General features: G+C 36.5%; 1 protein-coding gene across 2 annotated transcripts in view; it reads right to left on the reverse strand.

Moving 5' to 3' along the window:
* Positions 1–1379: 1379 nt before the first annotated feature.
* The window catches only part of LOC128687923 (colorectal mutant cancer protein), a 141908-nt gene continuing 121027 nt past the window's right edge, over positions 1380–22260 (reverse strand). For both annotated transcript variants that reach the window (XM_053775539.2, XM_053775538.2), the window contains 2 exons: positions 19094–19196; positions 1380–18348 (listed from right to left, as the gene is read on the reverse strand). In XM_053775539.2, the coding sequence (XP_053631514.1) occupies positions 18253–18348; positions 19094–19196 (199 nt within the window). In that variant the 3' untranslated portion in view covers positions 1380–18252. The remainder of the gene's footprint in view (positions 18349–19093; positions 19197–22260) is intronic.

Here is a 22260-nt window from a genome sequence, read left to right on the forward strand (position 1 = left end):
TTAGGATTCAAAACAAATAAACAAATTAATTTTATTTTCAAAACGTATATACATGTAATCGTTACAAAATTAATCGACATTTATTTCATATATTATGAAAAGTCCCTGGTTTTGCATTTCAAGCAGCCGATAACTAATTAGAACTTGAAACTGCTTCAAATTGTTCATATTTTTTAGCTGAAATTAGGTATAAATGGTAGGTTTAATATAATTTACTTGTCCGAAGTATATTAAATGCAATGATAATATAAAGTAACATGACTGCATGTTAAAACAGATATATTATTATGAAGAGACTAATACAAAATTATATTGATAGTTTTAATTATAATAATTATTGGGGGGTTAGAAATACAGTGTTGACAATAAGTGCAAGTATGAACGCTGACTGGAAATCCAGATAAACACGTTTCATTACAGTTTCAAATATAGTATACGTATATTCCATCTAGATAAATTTACGTCTAATTAAGACATTTTTTTAATGTTTTTGATGCAGCTGGCAGACAGGGAACTTTTGGAATCATCTGGCTGGGAATTCCAAATTCACAAGTTTTTTATTTGCTTGGAGTTTCTAATTGAGGTAAGTTGAACACGTGGGATATCAGAGATATTTCTTTCTTGTATCACATCTATGCATTCTGAATATTTTGTTTGTTCAGGAAATTTAAACTTTTGAAAAGTAGGTGTGTCTTGTCTGGAATCTGACTGAGTAGTCCTTACAGGAAGGCCTTGCTAATATAGCAGGTTAAGTTCCAGGCTACAGCTGTAAAGTGAAACATAGCCTTTTTTTTCACTTTCAAATGCATATATAAACCTGATAACATGTTTACACTATCATATATTAAGTGAGCAATAGAGCTAGGCCTAAAAACAATGCATGCACAGTACACACATTACTTACCTTAAAATATTTTCATACTTAGCTTATAAAGAGTGACAAATGTATGGTAGGTAGCCTGAATAAATGAAGAATGGGTATAATTGAAAACTGCTGTATTAGCAAAACGCTGTAAAGCAAAGCACTGTAAAGCAGGGCGCTCCTGTATTACGGCAGATTTTTACTAAATTACATGGGATTTTTACAAAAATTGCTGTTGCAGATCCCAATTCACATTTACTATACCATATTCCCTTTCTATTTCTACATAAACAGGATATCCCTTATGTATATTCACCTCAGTTGATTTGATTGAGACTACTATGAGAAAAATCTTTGGGGATATTTTGAGAATGTAAGAATTTTACTTCAGTGTAATTTACCAAACATAAAAATTCCCATTTTCTTTCCCTGTGAAAGATTTTATCGCTGAGAAATATGTCATGGCATAATGACCATATACTCTTATGTATTTTCATCCAGATAAAGAAAACACACATTTTGATTAATTTTATTATATTGTATTTCAATACAAAGTTAGTCTATATTTATGGTACAATAATTTCATAGATAATTTACATATAAACTAATTTCATAATGCATACAGAAAGATGCCTTCTGTATCACCTGGATTGCTACATGAGCAATAAAGAGTGAACAGAGAAAGCTTAACACTGAAACTCTGCATAACATGGGAGAGCTGGCAGTCTTTGCACTCTGGAGTCCTCTCATTTACTCTGTTTCTGTGCACGAGATTCACTATAGCCTCTCCTCACTTAACAACGGAGTGCCGTTTCTATTACCATGTCAGTAAATGAATTCGTCGCTAAACAAGGAGCATACTATAATGGTAGTGGGTTTATGTCAACCATCTCTGATATTGCTTTAGTGTCACCTTTGCACCATTTATAACATTTTTAGTATATTTTTAAATGTTTATACAGTAGTGTACTGTAGTATATTGTAATGAACGAAATAGAGGAAATTATCTCTAATATACTGTACATTATTTAGGTATGCATACTGGTCAGAGAACCTGTCGTAAGTCTGAGTCGTTGGTAAACGAGTACGTCGCTGAGTGAGGAGAGGCTGTATTTGTATAAGCTATACAGTTATGGAGGAAGTCAGCTCCTTATAGATATAATGATGTACAGTAGTGTGTTTGCTTTGGCTGACTACATTGTAAAATATACATCCAAGCATAATACAAATTATGATTAATTTTTTACATAAAAAGATAAAAGTATTCATCATTAGGTGCTGATGTATTCATGATTTGCAACTAGAAATAGCAATTGTATTTGTATTATCCTTATGCTTTATATTTTTATATCCTTAATGCTTTATATTTTTATATCACCACAGTCGAAATATAGACTAAATAATAAAAATGTTGAAAAATTAAAAACAAAAACCCAGCATTTCATAATAGAAATCCAGTTAACATTCACAAATCAGGAATTAAATCTATGTATGCAGACAACCATGTGATCAAATTATATGTACTATTGCTCTGTAAAGTAATAACAGGTTAATTGATATATACGGCACTAATGACCTTGGCAGATAATTGAGTGTATATACAGTAGAACCCCCATATCCACTGATTCGGTATCTGCGGTTTCAGTTATCCATGGTTTACTGTGACTCAAAAATACCTCTTAATTTTGCATAATAATGGCCCCAAAGTGTAGAACTAGGGAAGTTAGCAGTTCTTCAAAACCTAAGAGAAGCCGTGAAGTGCTTCCCAATTATTGTGCACAATTTATAAATTAACCCGTAAACGGTCCAAACGTATTTACCTGGAGTTTACCTGGAGAGAGTTCCGGGGGTCAGCACCCCCGCGGCCCGGTCTGTGACCAGGCCTCCTGGTGGATCAGAGCCTGATCAACCAGGCTGTTACTGCTGGCTGCACGCAAACCAACGTACGAGCCACAGCCTGGCTGGTCAGGAACCGACTTTAGGTGCTTGTCCAGTGCCAGCTTGAAGACTGCCAGAGGTCTGTTGGTAATCCCCTTATGTATGCTGGGAGGCAGTTGAACAGTCTCGGGCCCCTGACACTTATTGCATGGTCTCTTAACGTGCTAGTGACACCCCTGTTTTTCATTGGGGGGATGTTGCATCGTCTGCCAAGTCTTTTGCTTTCGTAGTGAGTGATTTTCGTGTGCAAGTTCGGTACTAGTCCCTCTAGGATTTTCCAGGTGTATATAATCATGTATCTCTCCTGCCTGCATTCCAGGGAATACAGGTTTAGTAACCTCAAGCGCTCCCAGTAATTGAGGTGTTTTATTTCTGTTATGCGCGCCGTGAAGGTTCTCTGTACATTTTCTAGGTCAGCAATTTCACCTGCCTTGAAAGGTGCTGTTAGTGTGCAGCAATATTCCAGCCTAGATAGAACAAGTGACCTGAAGAGTGTCATCATGGGCTTGGCATCTCTACACAAATAACCCGCACATAAAAGAGAGAAGCTTACGACGACGTTTCAGTCCGACTTAGACCATTGACAAAGTCGGACCGAAACGTCGTCGTAAGCTTCTCTCTTTTATGTGCGGGTTATTTGTGTATCGTTCCAGTCACGGTATTGTGCCTTTTTGTTATTTATTTGGCATCCCTAGTTTTGAAGGTTCTCATTATCCATCCTGTCATTTTTCTAGCAGATGGAATTGATACAATGTTATGATCCTTGAAGGTGAGATCCTCCGACATGATCACTCCCAGGTCTTTGACGTTGGTGTTTCACTCTATTTTGTGGCCAGAATTTGTTTTGTACTCTGTTGAAGATTTAATTTCCTCATGTTTACCATATCTGAGTAATTGAAATTTCTCATCGTTGAACTTCATATTGTTTTCTGCAGCCCACTGAAAGATTTGGTTGATGTCCGCCTGGAGCCTTGCAGTGTCTGCAATGGAAGACACTGTCATGCAGATTCGGGTGTCATCTGCAAAGGAAGACACGGTGCTGTGGCTGACATCCTTGTCTATGTCGGATATGAGGATGAGGAACAAGATGGGAGCAATTACTGTGACTTGTGGAACAGAGCTTTTCACCGTAGCTGCCTCGGACTTTACTCTGTTGACGACTACTCTCTGTGTTCTCTTAGTGAGGAAATTATAGATCCATCGACCGACTTTTCCTCTTATTCCTTTAGCACACATTTTGTGCGCTATTACGCCATGGTCACATTTGTCGAAGGCTTTTGCAAAGTCTGTATATATTACATCTGCATTCTTTTTGTCTTCTAGTGCATCTAGGACCTTGTCGTAGTGATCCAATAGTTGAAACAGACAGGAGCGACCTGTTCTAAACCCATGTTGCCCTGGGTTGTGTAACTGATGGGTTTCTAGATGGGTGGTGATCTTGCTTCTTAGGACCCTTTCAAATTATTATTATTATAATCAAAAAGAAGCGCTAAGCCACAAGGAGGACCCTTTCAAAGATTTTTATGATATGGGATGTTAGTGCTATCGGTCTGTAGTTCTTTGCTGTTGCTTTACTGCCCCCTTTGTGGAGTGGGGCTATGTCTGTTGTTTTTAGTAACTGTGGGATGACCCCCGTGTCCATGCTCCCTCTCCTTAGGATGGAAAAGGCTCGTGATAGGGGCTTCTTGCAGTTCTTGATGAACACGGAGTTCCATGAGTCTGGCCCTGGGGCAGAGTGCATGGGCATGTCATTTATCGCCTGTTCGAAGTCATTTGGCGTCAGGATAACATCGGATAGGCTTGTGTTAACCAAATTCTGTGGCTCTCTCATAAAAAATTCATTTTGATCTTCGACTCGCAGTCTGGTTAGCGGCTTGCTAAAAACTGAGTCATATTGGGACTTGAGTAGCTCACTCATTTCCTTGCTGTCATCTGTGTAGGACCCATCTTGTTTAAGTAGGGGCCCAATACTGGACGTTGTTCTCGACTTTGATTTGGCATAGGAGAAGAAATACTTTGGGTTTCTTTCAATTTCATTTATGGCTTTTAGTTCTTCCCGCGATTCCTGACTCCTATAAGATTCCTTTAGCTTAAGTTCGATGCTTGCTATTTCTCTGACCAGTGTCTCCCTACGCATTTCAGATATATTGACCTCTTTTAGCCACTCTGTTATTCTTTTCCGTCGCCTGTAAAGGGAGCGCCTGTCTCTTTCTATTTTACATCTACTCCTCCTTTTTCTTAGAGGAATAAGCCTTGTGCATACATCGAGTGCCACCAAGTTAATCTGTTCTAGGCATAAGTTGGGGTCTGTGTTGCTTAGTATATCTTCCCAGCTTATATCAGTTAGGACTTGGTTTACTTGGTCACACTTTGTTTTTGTTATTGAAGTTGAATTTGGTGAATGCTCCCTCGTGACTAATCTCATTATGTCGGTCTGGGGCTCCACGCATACATGTCTGAACCTCAATTATGTTGTGATCTGAGTATATTGTTTTTGATATGGTGACATTTCTTATCAGATCATCATTGTTAGTGAAGATGAGGTCTAGTGTATTCTCCAGTCTAGTAGGCTCTATTATTTGCTGGTTTAAATTGAATTTTGTGCAGAGATTTAAAAGCTCGTGTGAGTGTGAATTTTCATCAGAGCTGCCTCCTGGTGTTATTACTGCAACAATATTATTTGCTATATTCCTTCATTTTAGATGCCTTAAGTTGAAATCCCCCAGGAGCAAGATGTTGGGTGCAGGAGCTGGAAGATTTTCCAGACAGTGGTCAATTTTTAACAGCTGTTCCTGGAATTGCTGGGAGACTACCACAATGACTAGGTTTTGGCTCTCGACCTTTACTGCTAAAACTTCCACTACATCATTTGAGGCATTAAGCAGTTCTGTGCAAACAAGTGACTCTGCAATGTACAGGCCAACCCCCCCCCCCCCTTTTGCCTGTTCACTCTGTCACATCTGTATAGGAAATATACGTTTTTTCAACATTTGAAAGTATGTAAAAAAAGTAGATCTTCTTTTTGTTTTTCTACATTTGAAAATGTGTAAAAGAAACTTTGATCTACTTTTTTTTTTCGTTATATTTGAAAATATGTAAAAAAACTTAGATCTACTTTTGTAGCACTACACATGTGAATGTAGATCTGCTTGGACCGTTTACGGGTTAAACTTTATAATAGGTACAGTGGAACCTCAAAAATTGAACGTATCACATATCAAACGTTTCAAAAATAGGACCATTTTTTCGGACAAACTGTGTCCCTATTATCGAATGCGCCCCTATTTTCGGACCGCCGGGTATGGGACCTGTCTGCCGCCCACTCTGTCTGCGTCCCCGCGCATGCGCCGTGAGCAGTCTAGCTTTGTGAACACTAACCTGCGCGCTCATTCACGCATTTTACGATTATTTCATTTTGTTTAGTGCTTGTGGGACTGTGAAATAAGCTGCCATGGACCCAAAGAAACTTGCTAGTGATACCCCTGTGATAAAAAAAGTGAGAAACACCATAGATGTGAAGAAGGAAATAATACAGAAGTATGAGAGTGGTGTGAGACTTGTTGAGCTTGCCAGGATGTATGGGAAAAACAAGTCGACCATCAGTTCTACCCTGTCAAAGAAAGAACAAATCAAGGAAGCTGATGTTGCGAAAGGTGTTAATATAGGGAGTGGATGAGGTGCCTTCTTCAAAGATTAAGGAGATTTGTGCTAAGTGGAATGATGTCCAAATGTTTGTGCAGAAGTACCACCCTGAGCAAGCTGAAACAAGCTATCTTTGCAACATGTTCAGTGACAGAACCATGTCCCATTTTAGGGAAATGTTAAAGAGGCGCCAGAAACAGAGGACTGTGGACAGTTATTTTGTGAGACAGGGGTCCAGTGACTCTCAAGCTGGTCCTAGTGGCATTAAAAGACAGAGAAGGGAAGTAACCCCAGAGAGGGTTTTACCTGAAGTCCTCATGGAGGGGGATTCTCCTTCCGAACACTAACCCCAACTCCCTCTCTCCTCCTCCCTATCTTCCAGATGCCATCACCAGTAAAAATGTTATTTTATATGTATTACTATACATAATTAAAAACTATAGTATTTGTTGTATGTAAAACTGTAATTAATCTTTATAAAATGTATTTTTTGTGTGAATATTTTTGGGTTTCTGGAACGGATTAATTGTATTTCCATTATTTCTTATGGGAAATATTGCTTCGAATTTCAGACTTTTCAAATTTAGAACTAGCTCCTGGAACGGATTAAGTTCGATTTTTGAGGTTCCACTGTATGTATAGGGCTTATATATAGGGTCTGCCACTATCCGCAGTTTAGGTATACATGGCAGGTCCTTGGAACGTATCCCCATGGATATGGAGGTCCTACTGTACATTGAAAGAAGTAGGGCTCTCTGCACTGTGTATGTTCACTGACTGTTTACTTTGATCCCTGTTTAGGGATTAAAGTATTTTTGACTGTCAATGTACGTGTGAAATGCAGCCTTGATGGCCTTCATGCATTCAACAGGCTTTAGACCTAACAAACCAACTAGCGTAGCAGTCAAAGCACCTCATTAACAGAGTGATATATGTACTACTGTACAACAATACAGAGCATCAGAGGAAGATGTAAATAGGCATACTCGATTCATTAGCCTAGTTCACAGCTCAAAATAAAACATGTAAATTTAGTTGTAGGCATCAAAGAGGAGGGTGACTCCGCTTTGAATATAGATCATGTATAGACAAGGATCATGAGTGCACATTGAACATTATTAAGGTCACTGAATTATAAACTAGGCAAATATTATTAGTAGCACCAGCAGTTGACTGCATTAAAAAAAAAAGCGACTGTATTATGCATGATTATTTCTTAACAGATTAAGGTTGTTTGTATGTAGCCCAAGTTTAGGGTGCCTGTAGCCCAAGGTTAGGGTGCATGTAGTCCAAGGTTAGGGTGACAAAATTTTCTCATAAAAAAAAAATAAGAGCTGTTCTTAAACAAGAAAATTTTAAAATATTTTTGAAACTTCAAGCTAATGGTAACTGACTAATAAATTAATAATACACAACTTTGCCTAATAATTCATAAATATCAAAAGTAATACATATGAAGAGCTTAAGACAAAGGCTCTGTAGGCTGTGCATGTGTGTAAATACTGTACCTATTTGTAGCTATAGGAGCAAAACTATGCTTACATATTTGTGTATGTTACAAGGATAATATATAGTATGGGAATCTGTAAGCAGTGTTGAATTATCCAGCTATTATAAATAATGGCTGCTCACACAACCAGATTTACCTAATCTTACTCACTATTGTTTAGTGAATTATTATTTTTATTATTATAGTGAAGTGTAGAAAACATAACAAAATGTCTAGATATGTCTGTAGCCACAACCACCAGTGTTAATGTATAGTCAAAGTGCTAAATTCATCCTTGTGGCAGCTACAGATTATTTCTATTATTATTATTTATTATTATTATTATTATGTGCATATGTAAAAAAGCACCAAAGATGGATATTGGATCATGCAAAGTCCCATGAAGAGGAATAACCTGTGTAAAATCATGATTTACAGGAGAGATGTCAGGTGCGGCACCAAAATTTCTGTATGTATCAAGGGTGGGTTTAATGGGTGTTAGGGGTGGCTATCTGGATGGAACAGGAGCTAGAAGACCAGCTCTGCATTATTATTATTGTTGTTATTATTTGGGAGGCTGCTACAATTTATAGGGACTGAAGCTTCTCCAAGCATTTCCTTTGGTGCCACCCCTGCCAGTCGCTGTATGACCCCCTACAAGTTCTGCACTTCTCCATAAAATAATAATAATAATACAGACAAGATCATTTTGATTGCATAATAGCATGGATTAAATGTCTTAGCTATTTTGTCTCTGATATTTAATATTCAATAATACAGTAGAAGGCTTTGGAGGTAAAACGTATTAAATGATAAAGGTGAACTGTCTGAAATTTTCACATAGGGGAATACAACATACAATGAGAGATGTTGAAAAACTGCCCCTGGAATACACAACATTTGATCTGCAGTACAGTGGACCCCCGCATAACGATTACCTCCGAATGTGACCAATTATGTAAGTGTATTTATATAAGTGCATTTGTACGTGTATGTTTGGGGGTCTGAAATGGACTAATCTACTTCACAATATTTCTTATGGGAACAAATTCGGTCAGTACTGGCACCTGAACATACTTCTGGAGTGAAAAAATATCGTTAACCGGGGGTCCACTGTATAATCTGCCTTCTTGTAGCATAAATTGATGTCATTGCAAGATGTACGATTAAAACTATTAATATATCGAGCCATATTTTTTCCCAAATGTAAAAAGGATTCAGATTAATCTGGTATACTATGAAAAATATTCTAATGCTGGAATTTTCCTTCAAAAATATTTTGCTAAAGATTTGGGGCAGTGAAATGCCATTGAATTGTTTAAAATAATAAGTCAATAATATTTTGTTATTTTTTCATATATTATTTGTTAAATGAATCGATAAAACAAATATTTATTAATATTCATGCTTTAGATTTATCAGACAACTTAAGAGTATCATATGTTTAACCTAGTATATTTATGACATGCCACTACTGAGAGGTGTGCATTTCTCAGTGTGTATACTATACTCTGAAAGTTTACTTAATCCATATTTTATTGATTAAAGTATCCTTGCCTGATGGTGTACAAATGACATGATGCAACCTTAATGATCCTCGTGTAGCCAACAGGATTTAATTAAACATAAACCATATCAACTTTCACACTTGTGTGGATGACTCAAAAAAAAAAGGTGATGAGGTTTTAGTGACCACAGTACTAGAACATTAGCTTTTTATATTTTTTAACAAGTTACAGTACTCCAAACTTCGTCATCAGTATTTCTTGAGTATTCCATCATACATGCATTTACACTTTACAGGTTGCAATTTCTTGAAAGGATAAAATTACATTTTTCAGACTTATTTATAAATCCAGCATCAGCAATAACTTTAGGCAACTTCTTCAAACTGTCAGACTGAATCATCTCTGAAGCTATAGTTAAATTTATACCCAGTAGATCATCAACAACAGCCCCTCAGGGAGGAAAGCACACCAGATTTTTAATCACATAGATCACATCACATCACGTTGCTTTTTGGTGTTTAGGTGCTGGATCAAACAAGACTGATGAATAATGTTAGATGTCCAATAACCAACTGCCAGGTAATCTACCTCTTTCTTCATCTTCAGCTTTCACCTATAAGCCATCAAAATTAGAAAAGAAAAGTGAACTACAGTGGTACCTCGGCATACAAACAGCTCCCAACTTGAACAATTATGTAAGCGTATTTTTGTAGGAGCTTTTGTAAGTGTATGTTTGGGGGTCTGAAACGGATTAATCTAATTTACATTATTCCTTATGGGAACAAATTCATTCGGTATCGGCAGTCAGACAGCCTTCTGGAACGAATTAAGTTTGTAACCCGAGGTACCACTGTACTAACTTTGTTTTTTGGGCATTTATCGAGTAACGACTGAGTTGAATAAGGAGGAAAAAGTGAGAAGTTGGGTAAAGGCAGTGGAAGCTATGGCCACAACTTGACTTGTAAAAAAAAATAAATGACATCACTTTGTTTCTTATTTGTCTTTTATTCAGAACGATTATTGAAGAATATTGTCAGATGTGTTTCATTTATTTTTGGATGGCAGCCTGAATAACATTTCCTAATTAAAGGTTTCACTTATCCAGAGTGCTAGTGTTAAGTCTTCAGTGTTTCACCACAGGTGATATCACAGATGCAGTGTGTATATATATATATATATATATATATGTATATTTATACTATCAACACTTGGTCCTATTCTCTCTACATGCCACATATCAATACTGTTCTGTATCATCACCCTAACACTAATAATTTTAAGTATAAATAAAAGCTTAAGCAGTAAATTAAATTCATGGGGTCCCAAACCTACAAATGAGTCGAGTTTCTAACACTGACTTAGTTTGTTCATATAGAAAACATATTACACACATTTGAACTGCAGAATGTAAAACTCTGGCCTAAGTGTTCCATTTGGAAGTGCAGTTGTGTGTAGCTTGGGCTGTTTGTAAGTTCAGGGCCTCCTGTATATTGGAAGAAATATTTAATGCATAAAACATCTTCAATAAACATTTTTGCCTGTAGTGCTGCACATCAGCACTTTACTCTTGTAGGCATATTTAAATGCTTCTAAATTGCTCATTAATGCGACACTTGCTAAATTTCGTTACTGTCATGCTGAGCTCTTGATATAGCTGCAAAATATATGCATGTGAATAAACAATTGCTAAACTGATTTTATCAACTAAGAGTTCACTAAATTTTGTAATACAGTAAATATTTTAGCGTTACTGTGTATTTCAAATAGCAGTTAAGCATATTAAAAGAAAATTGCATGTGTCCAGGAACTGGAATCCACATGAAATCGACATGATATTGACATTTTCACTGCCATGAAAACAGTACAAACAGTAAACCTTAGTATGTGACACAGTATCTTGTAAATTATACATTATACTAGATTAAAGGGTCATTTGGCTCTAGTCTGGGTGACCATGTAACTAGATACATGCAATCTTAATGGCAGAATTTACTGTAATCCTACATAAGCATGTTACAAGTCTCATGCACAACTTGAGATGGACAGTATTTATCAACATTATGTGCTGCCTTAGAGAGTAAAATACATACAGCAAACTCAAAAGTTTCAGATTATCTTCATAATATTTTATATTAGAAGATGACATTTGTACATTCATTCACTGTATCTTGCTCATGGTTACCATAATTAACAGCTAATGAATAGAAAGAAATGTTAAAATTCCGATATTCCTGATAATAATTTTTATCACTTTTTCTTGCGTAATCAACATTTATACTGTATTTATTGAGATAATGGTCTAAAGGCCATTGCAGAAGGGATGATTTAAGTTTTTCATAATACCATACTCTATTTTAGATCAATTAGAAGATTAATTAGCTATCTAAGGATTAGTTGGGGATGAAGAAGCAATCTCCTTTGCGTTGATAAACTATTTGCAAAACGCAGTGTAAAAATCCCATGAGGCTTGAACCAGAAAATATGCATAAACCGTAAACTTAAAATTTAAGTTTGTAGAGTAACTATTCTCTACTTACGCAGCACTGTATGACCCTGGTGATGTAGCGCTTAATTTTGATTATAATAATGATAAAAATAATAGTCTCTAATGGTATCTTCTGGATGATATCTAAATTGCTGTATATCTTATATTTAACTTTGCTATTCTCATTCTGTTTAAATGAGAATTTCATCTAGAAAAATTACTTAATTCTTATTTGGGGAAAAGGAAATTTAAATTTGAAATATTTACTTTTAAAGTTCAGTAGACACAATAATTTAATTGCCTCAAACAACAGCTGAATATTCTCTTGACACATAGGTGGTAGAGTATTGTTTGTTAGGACACAGGACAAGTGTTTATTGACATGAGTCCCTCTCAGCTGATGATCTGTTAGGTGGCTAGGCACAGAGGTGGCACCAAAGGGAGGCTTGGGGGGCTGAAACCTCCCAAAATTCCCTCAGCCCACAAATTAAAATAGAAATAAAGTTAAAATAATGCTGTTTCAAAACAAGTCTCCTAGCCCTCCTTCCAGCTAGATAATCACCACAGTATAGAAGTTCTGCCATCACCCCTGGCTGAGTATCTGTTGACCATTAAACAAAAAGTGATCACCATGTAGTAATGCCTTAGGATATGTTTGGTAAAATACCTGTATCTATCAAGAGTACTAATGAGTAATAGAAATTAAATTTTTCAACCTTCCATCAACTTGGCTGAGTCTTGCTTACTTTTTCAGTACCTTCTATAATACAGCCAAACTAAATTAAAAAATGGTTCGAGTCACATCTCTAAAATAAGTCACGAATTTCAATCTTGTTTTGGAACTACTGCACTTCATATCTGAACAATAACAAATGCCATCAGAAAGATGAAGAGCTCCTCCTGGAGCATGTTTAAAAGACGTACGATTTCTAATGCAGATGCATTAGAAATCGTTTGTCTTGATGAGCATGGTTATTCAAAAAATTAAATACATTCACCTTGTTTATTCATTGGCTGTTTTGCCAAAAGTGCATGGGCATCATAACTATATATTAAAAAAAATCTTGAAAACTACAAAGAAATATCATCTACGCCTTGACTTACCATCATTAACATATTTTCTACAATAATAGTTAGAGAGGTGTTAACTCTAAAATTATGGACTTGTATAGGTTGCTGTATGAAAAGAACGGGTTTTGCACATTTTTTACGAACATAACAATAATATAGTTTAGGTTAATCATCAATTGTATTGTGTGTTAAGCTCTAACAGATAAGACGCTGTATTCCCCTAGTGGGTTTAGAGCTTCTTTTTTTTGATTATCATTATAATAATCTAAGAGATAAGAGCCACAACAAAGAATAAAAAAACTGACCAGTGATGGATCAATTATGAAAATCTTCAGGTCATTGTCCCACTACTTCCTATTACAAGACCTAATTATAATGTGTCTAGGTGATGGTTTTTCGGCAGGAAACAGCACAGTATCCCCTGATATGGGTCTCGATCATACAGTTATAAGAGATATTAGCAATTTTGGTGGAGTATGAGCAGGGTAATATTTTGTGAAGGAATTCAGAGAAACCAGTTAGCTGGACTCAGAGTCCTGGAAATGGGACGTACAATGCGTGCACTTTAAAAGAGGGGTTTGGAATATTGGCAGTTTGGAGGGACATCTAAACTGTCGTATCTGAGTGCCTCTGCAAAGACAGTGATTATGTATGAGTGATGGTGAAATTGTTGAATGATGAAAGTTTTTTCTTTCTTTTTTGGGGTTTTCTTTCTTTTTTTTTTTTTGGTCACCCTGCGTCGGTTGAAAATGGCCGACGTGTTAAAAAAAAAAAAGTTTATTTTATAAGCAATTAATACAGTAATTTTATATATTTTAAGTTAAGGTCCATATGAGAAGCTTATATAATTAAGTAAACTAATAAAAGAAATTATTAATTCTTTGCAAGAAGGCAAGAAAGTTTGTTTCACATAAAACTGCTCATTTTAGTACATACTTTATATTCGTTTTTTTATATCTTATATATGTACTGGCTCCTGGACATGCAAAAGCAAACACTAATACATGTATATGTAATGTTCCAATAATGTGACTGTAGAGGCATAATTCCAACAGGTAGGGATATAGACACAATATGCAGAACAAACTTATGTTGGGACTGCATATCTCTAAGAGGTGAGCTTTATCAAGTCATGTGAAGGCTACTTTTTACACATATTGTATACTCACTCAGAGATAAGATCAATAAAGAACCATATATCACATAATTACCTATTTTACCTTTTTATAATAATCACCCTACTAGTCTATTATTCAAGTTTAAACTGCTATTAAATTTAGAGCCAGGTGTTTCTCATGTAAACTAGTGCATTCCAAAGGTTCTGTTGGATTGAAAACACCCTGGTTCTGTTCAGTAGTGCATTTTGATACACCAGAATCGTTCCCTTCTTTAATAATAAATTTGTCATCTTTCTAAACCATAAGGTGTGTAGACACCGTCACTATTACTCACTTTCAGCATCCTAGTGACTACAATGAGGCTAGAAAAATTAACATAAGAAACAAGAAACTTGTTATCCATGATGTTACATCACTGTTTACAAACATTCCCACACACCAGCTCACAGACTCACTCTAGAGGAATTAAGATTTCAACTACAGAACTTCTCTCTTAACATTTGTCACAGAGGTTCAGCATAACAAGTTCAACCGTAAGTGCCATACTTGAAACTTCTATGTAGAACCTCTTTGACATCATCCTATTAGCATCACCTGGCTATATTATGTGGGCAATATCTCATTATTACACCCAGAAGATTCAACCTTAAAATCCTCACGAACCTTCTATACAGTTCAGTGTTAAGAGTATATAGAGACAATGCATTACTATTTCTAGCCATGATATTTTACTTCTTAAAAGAAATCAATAACTGAAAATTAAGGTTTACCATAAACCCATAGTAAAAATGATTGTATGCACTTCTCCCATCATGTAAGAAAGACAAAACGATGAGTCTTGATCGGGATCTTTTTTTTTTTTTTTAAGAGCTTAAAGAGTTTGGAGCCCCAATTTTTAAGAGGAAAGTGTCACCATCAGTAATCTCCTTTCCAACACAATTTCTATTACAATTTATCAAAGAATACAGATAAAGGGCACAGAAAATCCTAGCCACTCCCAAGGAAAACAACTCAGCCAGGGGTCTTATCATTCCAACAGGCAAAACCACAGATGCATTCACTAATAAGAAATGATACTAACTTAGTAATCATGTCAAAAACTATTTGTGACAGTACCAGACTTGGACACTCACAATCAATTAGCAGGAAACTGTGCAGGTTGTGATAAACAAGACATAAAAGAGAGGACACTGAGCTTAGACACCAGAATTCAGAAACACTAGTATACTACTATGACTCTCAACGCAAATAATGTCTGTCATTCATCAAGACAAACATGCAAACCTTATGGTACAGACAGATGGCAAACTTATAAAAGAATGGAATCAGTGATCATTAGCTCAAAAGACACTACTGAACAGAGCCAGAGTGCTTTCAGTCTAGCAAAACCTTTGGTTTGCGATCGAATAACGGTTCAAGCTTTGACTTGTCGCAGTTAGTATTAGGATAAAATTAATATTTATTAAAATGTTAACCACTCTTTTTCTTGCCTAGACTTCAGCAGTTATTATGTGCTCGGATTAGTCTGCCTGAAATGCCCCGGCATAATAGTGGCTTTCTTTGTAATTAACAAATCAAACTTGTAATTACACATTGTAACCTTTGCAAAGAAATAAAACCTTTAATCATCAGCACCTGACATATAATTCTTTATTTGACATAATTTCTTTATTTTTCTTGCTTCACTAACTTTTTTTTTTTAACATGTCAGCCATTTCCCAACGAGGCAGGGTGACCCAAAAAGAAAGAAAAAACTTTCATCATTCAACACTTTCACATGTGTTAAAAATATCTTCTGTATGACTTGATCTGGCTCAACTCTAAGTAAAATGTAATCTCATTAAAAGCATGTTATTATGCCTTTATACTCATTCAAATAATGAGACTAGCGGATTATTCTGTCTATGGTGAAGTCGGTTATTTAAGAAGGCACAATACAGATTAGAATAAAGAATATGAATGTATGAAGGTAAAAATAAGAGAAGGACTGCTGAGTACCAGAGATGCTCACAGCACATTAAATGATGGTGAATGGACAAGTCAAAGCTTGCAGGGCCATATATTGCCATATATGTTTTAAAAATGTTAGATATACAGCACAGGTTATTTTTTAAGGTCTAGGCTGAATTTCCTAACCCATTTTTTGTAAATTTATTTTGATTTTACCAACCCAAAGATAAAGTTCAATAATTTTGCACTGAAATGAGAGGCCACAGGCTTAATTTCCAAAGAATCACATCAGAATTTTTCACACAGGTCACATTTGAAGTCTCATTACAGCTACGAACAGAAATATAAATTCACAATTATTGATAACCACAGATGAAAGTATGAAAATTGATACATCATTGCACAGTGATTCAAAACATACACCTCTATCTTAATTCCAACTATAATTTTTGGTTTCTATTATGGATTGCAGGAACTTTGTACTTCATGTTCTGTTTAGCTTCACTAATAATGCCTTTGGACTACATTATGTATTATAATTTGGCACTCATTCACTTAATATACCATTTACACATGAATACTTATTCTTTAAAAATCAGCTACATGGAGAATTTTTCCATTGAATTTTATACAATTATGTACCAGACATGATTAAGACTTTTTTTCTATCTTTCCACTGAACGATGAAAAGCGACAATATTGACATATAAAAAAAACTCCAATGGTAACATACAGTGTACCTTTCTCATGCTGAGACACAGACAATAACCAACGCATCTTTGTTAATTTGTTTCACAACCGTCTATACCTCGACTAAATAAAAGCTATATTAAATATCAGAATAACATCACGACTTCACCTAGAAGCACATTAAAGATTTTCAGCATATAAGCTGCTTAGGGAATAGAGAAGACTGCAAAAACTGTGCACTATTACTGTGACAGAACACAATGTGTTTCTTAATATTTATTCTCTATCCTCACTTACCACTTGACTGATGGATGAATGGCATATTGCCAATATGTTTGAAAACAAAGACACAAATTGTAGAAGAAGCTTTCAAAGGAACAACATTTTGCTCTATGTAGAGCTTTATCAACATGATAAAGCATGTAACATTGCCAATAAAAGCTTCTGCTGGATGGTAAGCACTGCCAGCAAGTATGGTAAAAAGCTTGTTACAGAGCTACTCTGTATGCTAGATGCATCTAACTCTGAGTGGCACTTATTGATTTAATAAGCCCTACCCATGGCAAAACATCATTCATTATAATGGTTTGCTCTACATACTGTCTTTCAGCCATAAGCTTGTACTGCAATGTGTCTGTGTCTTCACAGTTTGGATTTCCATCAGCTTATTTAGCATGATATAATGACCTGCACAAGCTAAACTGCTCATAGTCTGCCTTTTCAAATTTTTCAGTTATAAATTCTTAGTAGCTTCTGATTTCATGAAACAAACCTAATTTTCTCCTCACTTTTTTCTAATACAGTTGTCTTTTTTTTTTTTTTTTACGATTTGTTGTCCCTGATAAGGTTTCCTGAGGTACTTGCCAACATTCCAATGATCTTGCTGTACATTATTCAGTATGGGCAGAAAAGTTTTCCAAAACTAAAGTCAGAAACAGTGTTGACCATTCTTGATGGAAATGTAGACAAAAATATATAAGGCCATTACTGATTTTTGATTTTTAGTTTTGATATTTTTCAAATTTTCATCAGACTATAGAAGAACATAAGTTTTTGGGTTTACTTTTTTTTTTTAAACTTGATTCTACTGACAAAATTACATAATACACAATCTTTATTCTTTAATTTTTTGAGGTTTCTTACTCATTTTACTTAAATTTCTACATCATAATTATGTGTCTTTTTCATTTTCTGACATGTTTATAGCTGATTTTTTGCATTTTATCTAAAGCATCAAAAGTATTTTTCTGCTTTAAATTATATATTCCATATATGGCTGTTATTTACATCAATAAGTAACTTTCGTACATTCAGTCCAAATAATCCTGGAATGATATGAGATGGTTGCATTATCATAAAAACCACTCAATGTTTAAGACACATGTGACTGAGTGGAAAGTTATTGCATAGTCAAACTCTTTCATACATTAACAGTACATATTGATAAGTAACAAATATACTATAAATTATGAAGTACAGTATATAACCCATGTATGTCCTCAGAGTGATGTCTCACTGGCAGTTGAGATCATTTGTGTTTGCCTGAAGCCTGTGTCGTCCTCCAGTGTTGATATTTTCTGTTTCAGAACACGAACCTGAAGACAAAAGATGATTACTAGTTGTATAAAATTATCTTTTAAAAGAAAATACAACACCAAAATGCAGTAGGCTCACTAGTGGGCGCTAGTCCTCTTGTGGTGATTAATCTACAGGTGAACTATTGTATTTTTTGTTGGAAGTTTTGCATAACAGCTATAGAAGTGCCCTGTGACATACCTGTCATTATTCTCCAGGGTTCTTCAACACTCACAGCTTCGCCTGAAGCAAAACTTCCTTGTTGACTAACTAGTCAACGAGACTTTCTGCTAATAGTCTGCAGACCAACAGATCCGACACAACCAGCCTTCCACATGTGACACTCAAATTAACAGTATAGCATAAAAAATATATCTGTAATCATCAGTCCACCATCAAAATGATGGTTGACAACAGAATTATTGTACTGCTTGTGACAATTATGAATCTGTAAAACTTTACCTCCAGCTAACATATATTGTCAATGAAAACCATAAGAGACTTCCTCATGAGCAAGAATAGTACTGAAATATATTGGGCAATCTGGCTCACAGTCCCAAGTTCAGTCATGCAGTCCCTTCAAGAAGGCGCTTTGTAACTAGTGAAGGGCTCTTGGTCTGAGGAACAGACTTTTATTTCAAATGCAAATGACAGGATGGTAGCACAGTACCTCCCTAGATGATTGCTGTTGTTGATTTTAAGGGCTATGAAGGCTTGTACCACATGAGACATATTAAAGTATGTCAATACGAGCACTATACCCACCTGGTGAGCATGCCTGTCCACCATGCCCATCATCTGCTGCTCCATCCTCTTCACCTTAAGAGCATACTTCTTTTTAAGGCGATCCACAGCGGTCAAAAGTGCTCTGTGAAAAGACATTAAACTGATTATTGTGACCAAAAATATTTTCACTCAGTGTGTCATCAAGTTTCTCACTGTATGTTAGCATAATTTTAATGTGATATAAAATATAATGTATCTGAGAACACACTACTACAGTAGTACCTTCACTTACGGGTGCCCAAACTTACAAGTTTTCTGAGTTACAAGCCATTGCTTGGTCGATTTTTTTGCTTTGAGTTGCGAGCCAAAATCCGAGTTACAAGTGAGCTTCAGATACGCCGCCACTAGTTGGCGGTGTATCTGAAGTGAAATCCAACTCTGTACCCACAGAACTGTCAGGTGCTTTGTCCCATCCCACATGCTCTTCTAAGACATAACTGGAAGGATAATACTCCCACACTTATCCCAGATTGTAGTGAGGCACCTTGTCCCGTGTTTGGTTCTCGTATCAATCCGGGAAAAGGTAACTTCCATTTCGACACTCGGATTTTTTCCAGAAACATTAAGGTGGGTGGAGTACTGATAGTGGTGGGTGGTGTAGTGATGGTGGTGGGTGGAGCAGTGATGGTGGAGTAGTGATGGTGGTAGGTGGAGTAGTGAAGGTGGTGTGTGGTGTAGAGATGGTGGTGGGTGTTGTAAAAAGAAGAATTAGGTGATGAAAGTTTGGATATCAGATAGGAGGGAGAGAGTATGGAGGAGGTGAATGTATTCAGATATTTGGGAGTGGACGTGTCAGCAGATGGGTCTATGAAAGATGAGGTGAATCATAGAATTGATGAGGGAAAAAGGGTGAGCGGTGCACTTAGGAGTCTGTGGAGACAAAGAACTTTGTCCTTAGAAGCAAAGAGGGGAATATATGAGAGTATAGTTTTACCAACGGTCTTATATGAGTGTGAAACATGGGTGATGAATGTTACAGCGAGGAGAAGGCTGGAGGCAGTGGAGATGTCATGTCTGAGTGCAATGTATGGTGTGAATATAATGCAGAGAATTCATAGTTTGGAAGTTAGGAGGAGGTGCAGGATTGCTAAAACTGTTGTCCAGAGGACTGAGGAAGGGTTGTTGACATGTAGAGAGAATGGAGCGAAACAGAATGACTTTGAGAGTGTATAAATCTGTAGTGGAGAGAAGGCGAGGTAGGGGTTGGCCTAGGAAAGGTTAGAAGGATGGGGTAAAGGAGGTTTTGTGTGCGAGGGGCTTGGACTTCCAGCAAGCATGCGTGAGCGTATTTGATAGGAGTGAATGGAGACAAATGGTTTTTAATACTTGACGTGCTGCTGAAGTGTGAGCAAAGTAACATTTATGAAGGGATTCAGGGAAACTGGCAGGCCAGACTTGAGTCCTGGAGATGGGAAGTACAGTGCACTCTGAAGGAGGGGTGCTAATGTTGCAGTTTTATAAACGGTAGTGTAAAGCACCCCTCTGGCAAGACAGTGATAGAGTGAATGATGATGAAAGTTTTTCTTTTTCGGGCCACCCTGCCTTAGTGAGAATCGGCCGATGTGTTAATAAAAAAAAAAAAAAAAAAAAATTTTATGGGAGTGTACTGGCTATGAAAAATTAATGCATTGATAAATTGACAGAAAAGTAACTGAATCAAAGTTTTATCATGTAAAGCCAGCCTATAAAAGAAAAAGAATTGTATTTTTTTAAATATAAGTCTAATCACATGTCTATATGATGTGAGTTGAAGAAATTGATGCAAGCCAGTCATTAACCTTTCCAGGGTCGGCAGGCCCTCTCCTAAACTTGTTCTCAGGGTCAGAAATTTTTCGAAAGTAAAAAAATAATTATTTTTTCTTATGAAATGATAGAGAATCTTTTCCCAATCATAATGACACCAAAAGTATAAAATTTTATGGAAAACTTACGGAATTATGCTCTCTCGAAGCTAGTGGTCTCGACGATGTTTACGCATCGGCTATTTCACCCACTTCAAGCCCTATTACAGTGGACCCCCGCATAACGATGGCATCGCATAGCGATTTTTCCGCATAACGATTACTTTTATCGCAAAATTTTTGCCCCGCATACCGATTAAAAACCCGCATACCGATTTTCGTCCGAGACGCGTCCAATGTGCCCTCACATGTGCCGGCCGTCCCATTGTTTACCAGCCAGCCTCCGCGGTAACATCCAAGCATACACTCGGAATATTTCGTATTATTACAGTGTTTTCGGTGGTGTTTCTGGAAAATAAGTGACCATGGGCCCCAAGAAAGCTTCTAGTGCCAACCCTGTGGTAAAAAGGGTGAGAATTAGTATGGAAATTAAGAAAGATTTTGAAGGGTTTGGGGCTAACCCTGAGAAGCCTATGCCAGTTGTGGAATCCATTGTGCCTACTTCAAAGATTAAGGAAATGTGTGCAGAGTGGTTTGAACTGCAAACCTTTATAGATGAAAATCACCCTGACACAGCTGTTGCAAGCCGTGCTTGTGACTATTTCAATGACAATGTTATGGCCCATTTTAGGAAAGTCTTGAAGAAACGGGAGGTACAGAGCTCTATGGACAGATTTGTTGTGCGACAGAGGTCCAGTGACTCTGAAGCTGGTCCTAGTGGCATTAAAAGAAGAAGGGAAGTAACCCCAGAAAAGGACTTGCTACCTCAAGTCCTAATGGAAGGGGATTCCCCTTCTAAACAGTAAGAAGATAATGCTCTCCCCTCCTCCCATCCCATCAATCATCACCAGATCTTCAATAAAAGTAAGTGTCATGTAATTGTGCATGCCTTTTTCAGTTTGTGTGTATTAAAATTAACATTTCATGTGGTAAAAAAAATTTTTTTTCATACTTTTGGGCGTCTTGCACGGATTAATTTTATTTCCATTATTTCTTATGGGGAAAATTAATTCGCATAACGATTATTTCGCATAACGATGAGCCCTCTTGCACGGATTAAAATCGTTAACCGGGGGTCCACTGTATTGGGCAATTCCAATGTACCGGTCGACAAAAATCATACCTATTTCACGAACTCCATTTTGTCTATCGAATGAGTACAAGAAACCACCCATTTACCGATGTCAACCAACCAATAACATGGTCAGAAATTGGCAATTTTGCCAATTTCACACAAATTTCAAA

Source organism: Cherax quadricarinatus, chromosome 10 (assembly GCF_038502225.1).
Source record: "Cherax quadricarinatus isolate ZL_2023a chromosome 10, ASM3850222v1, whole genome shotgun sequence".
Classification (NCBI taxonomy): domain Eukaryota; kingdom Metazoa; phylum Arthropoda; class Malacostraca; order Decapoda; family Parastacidae; genus Cherax; species Cherax quadricarinatus.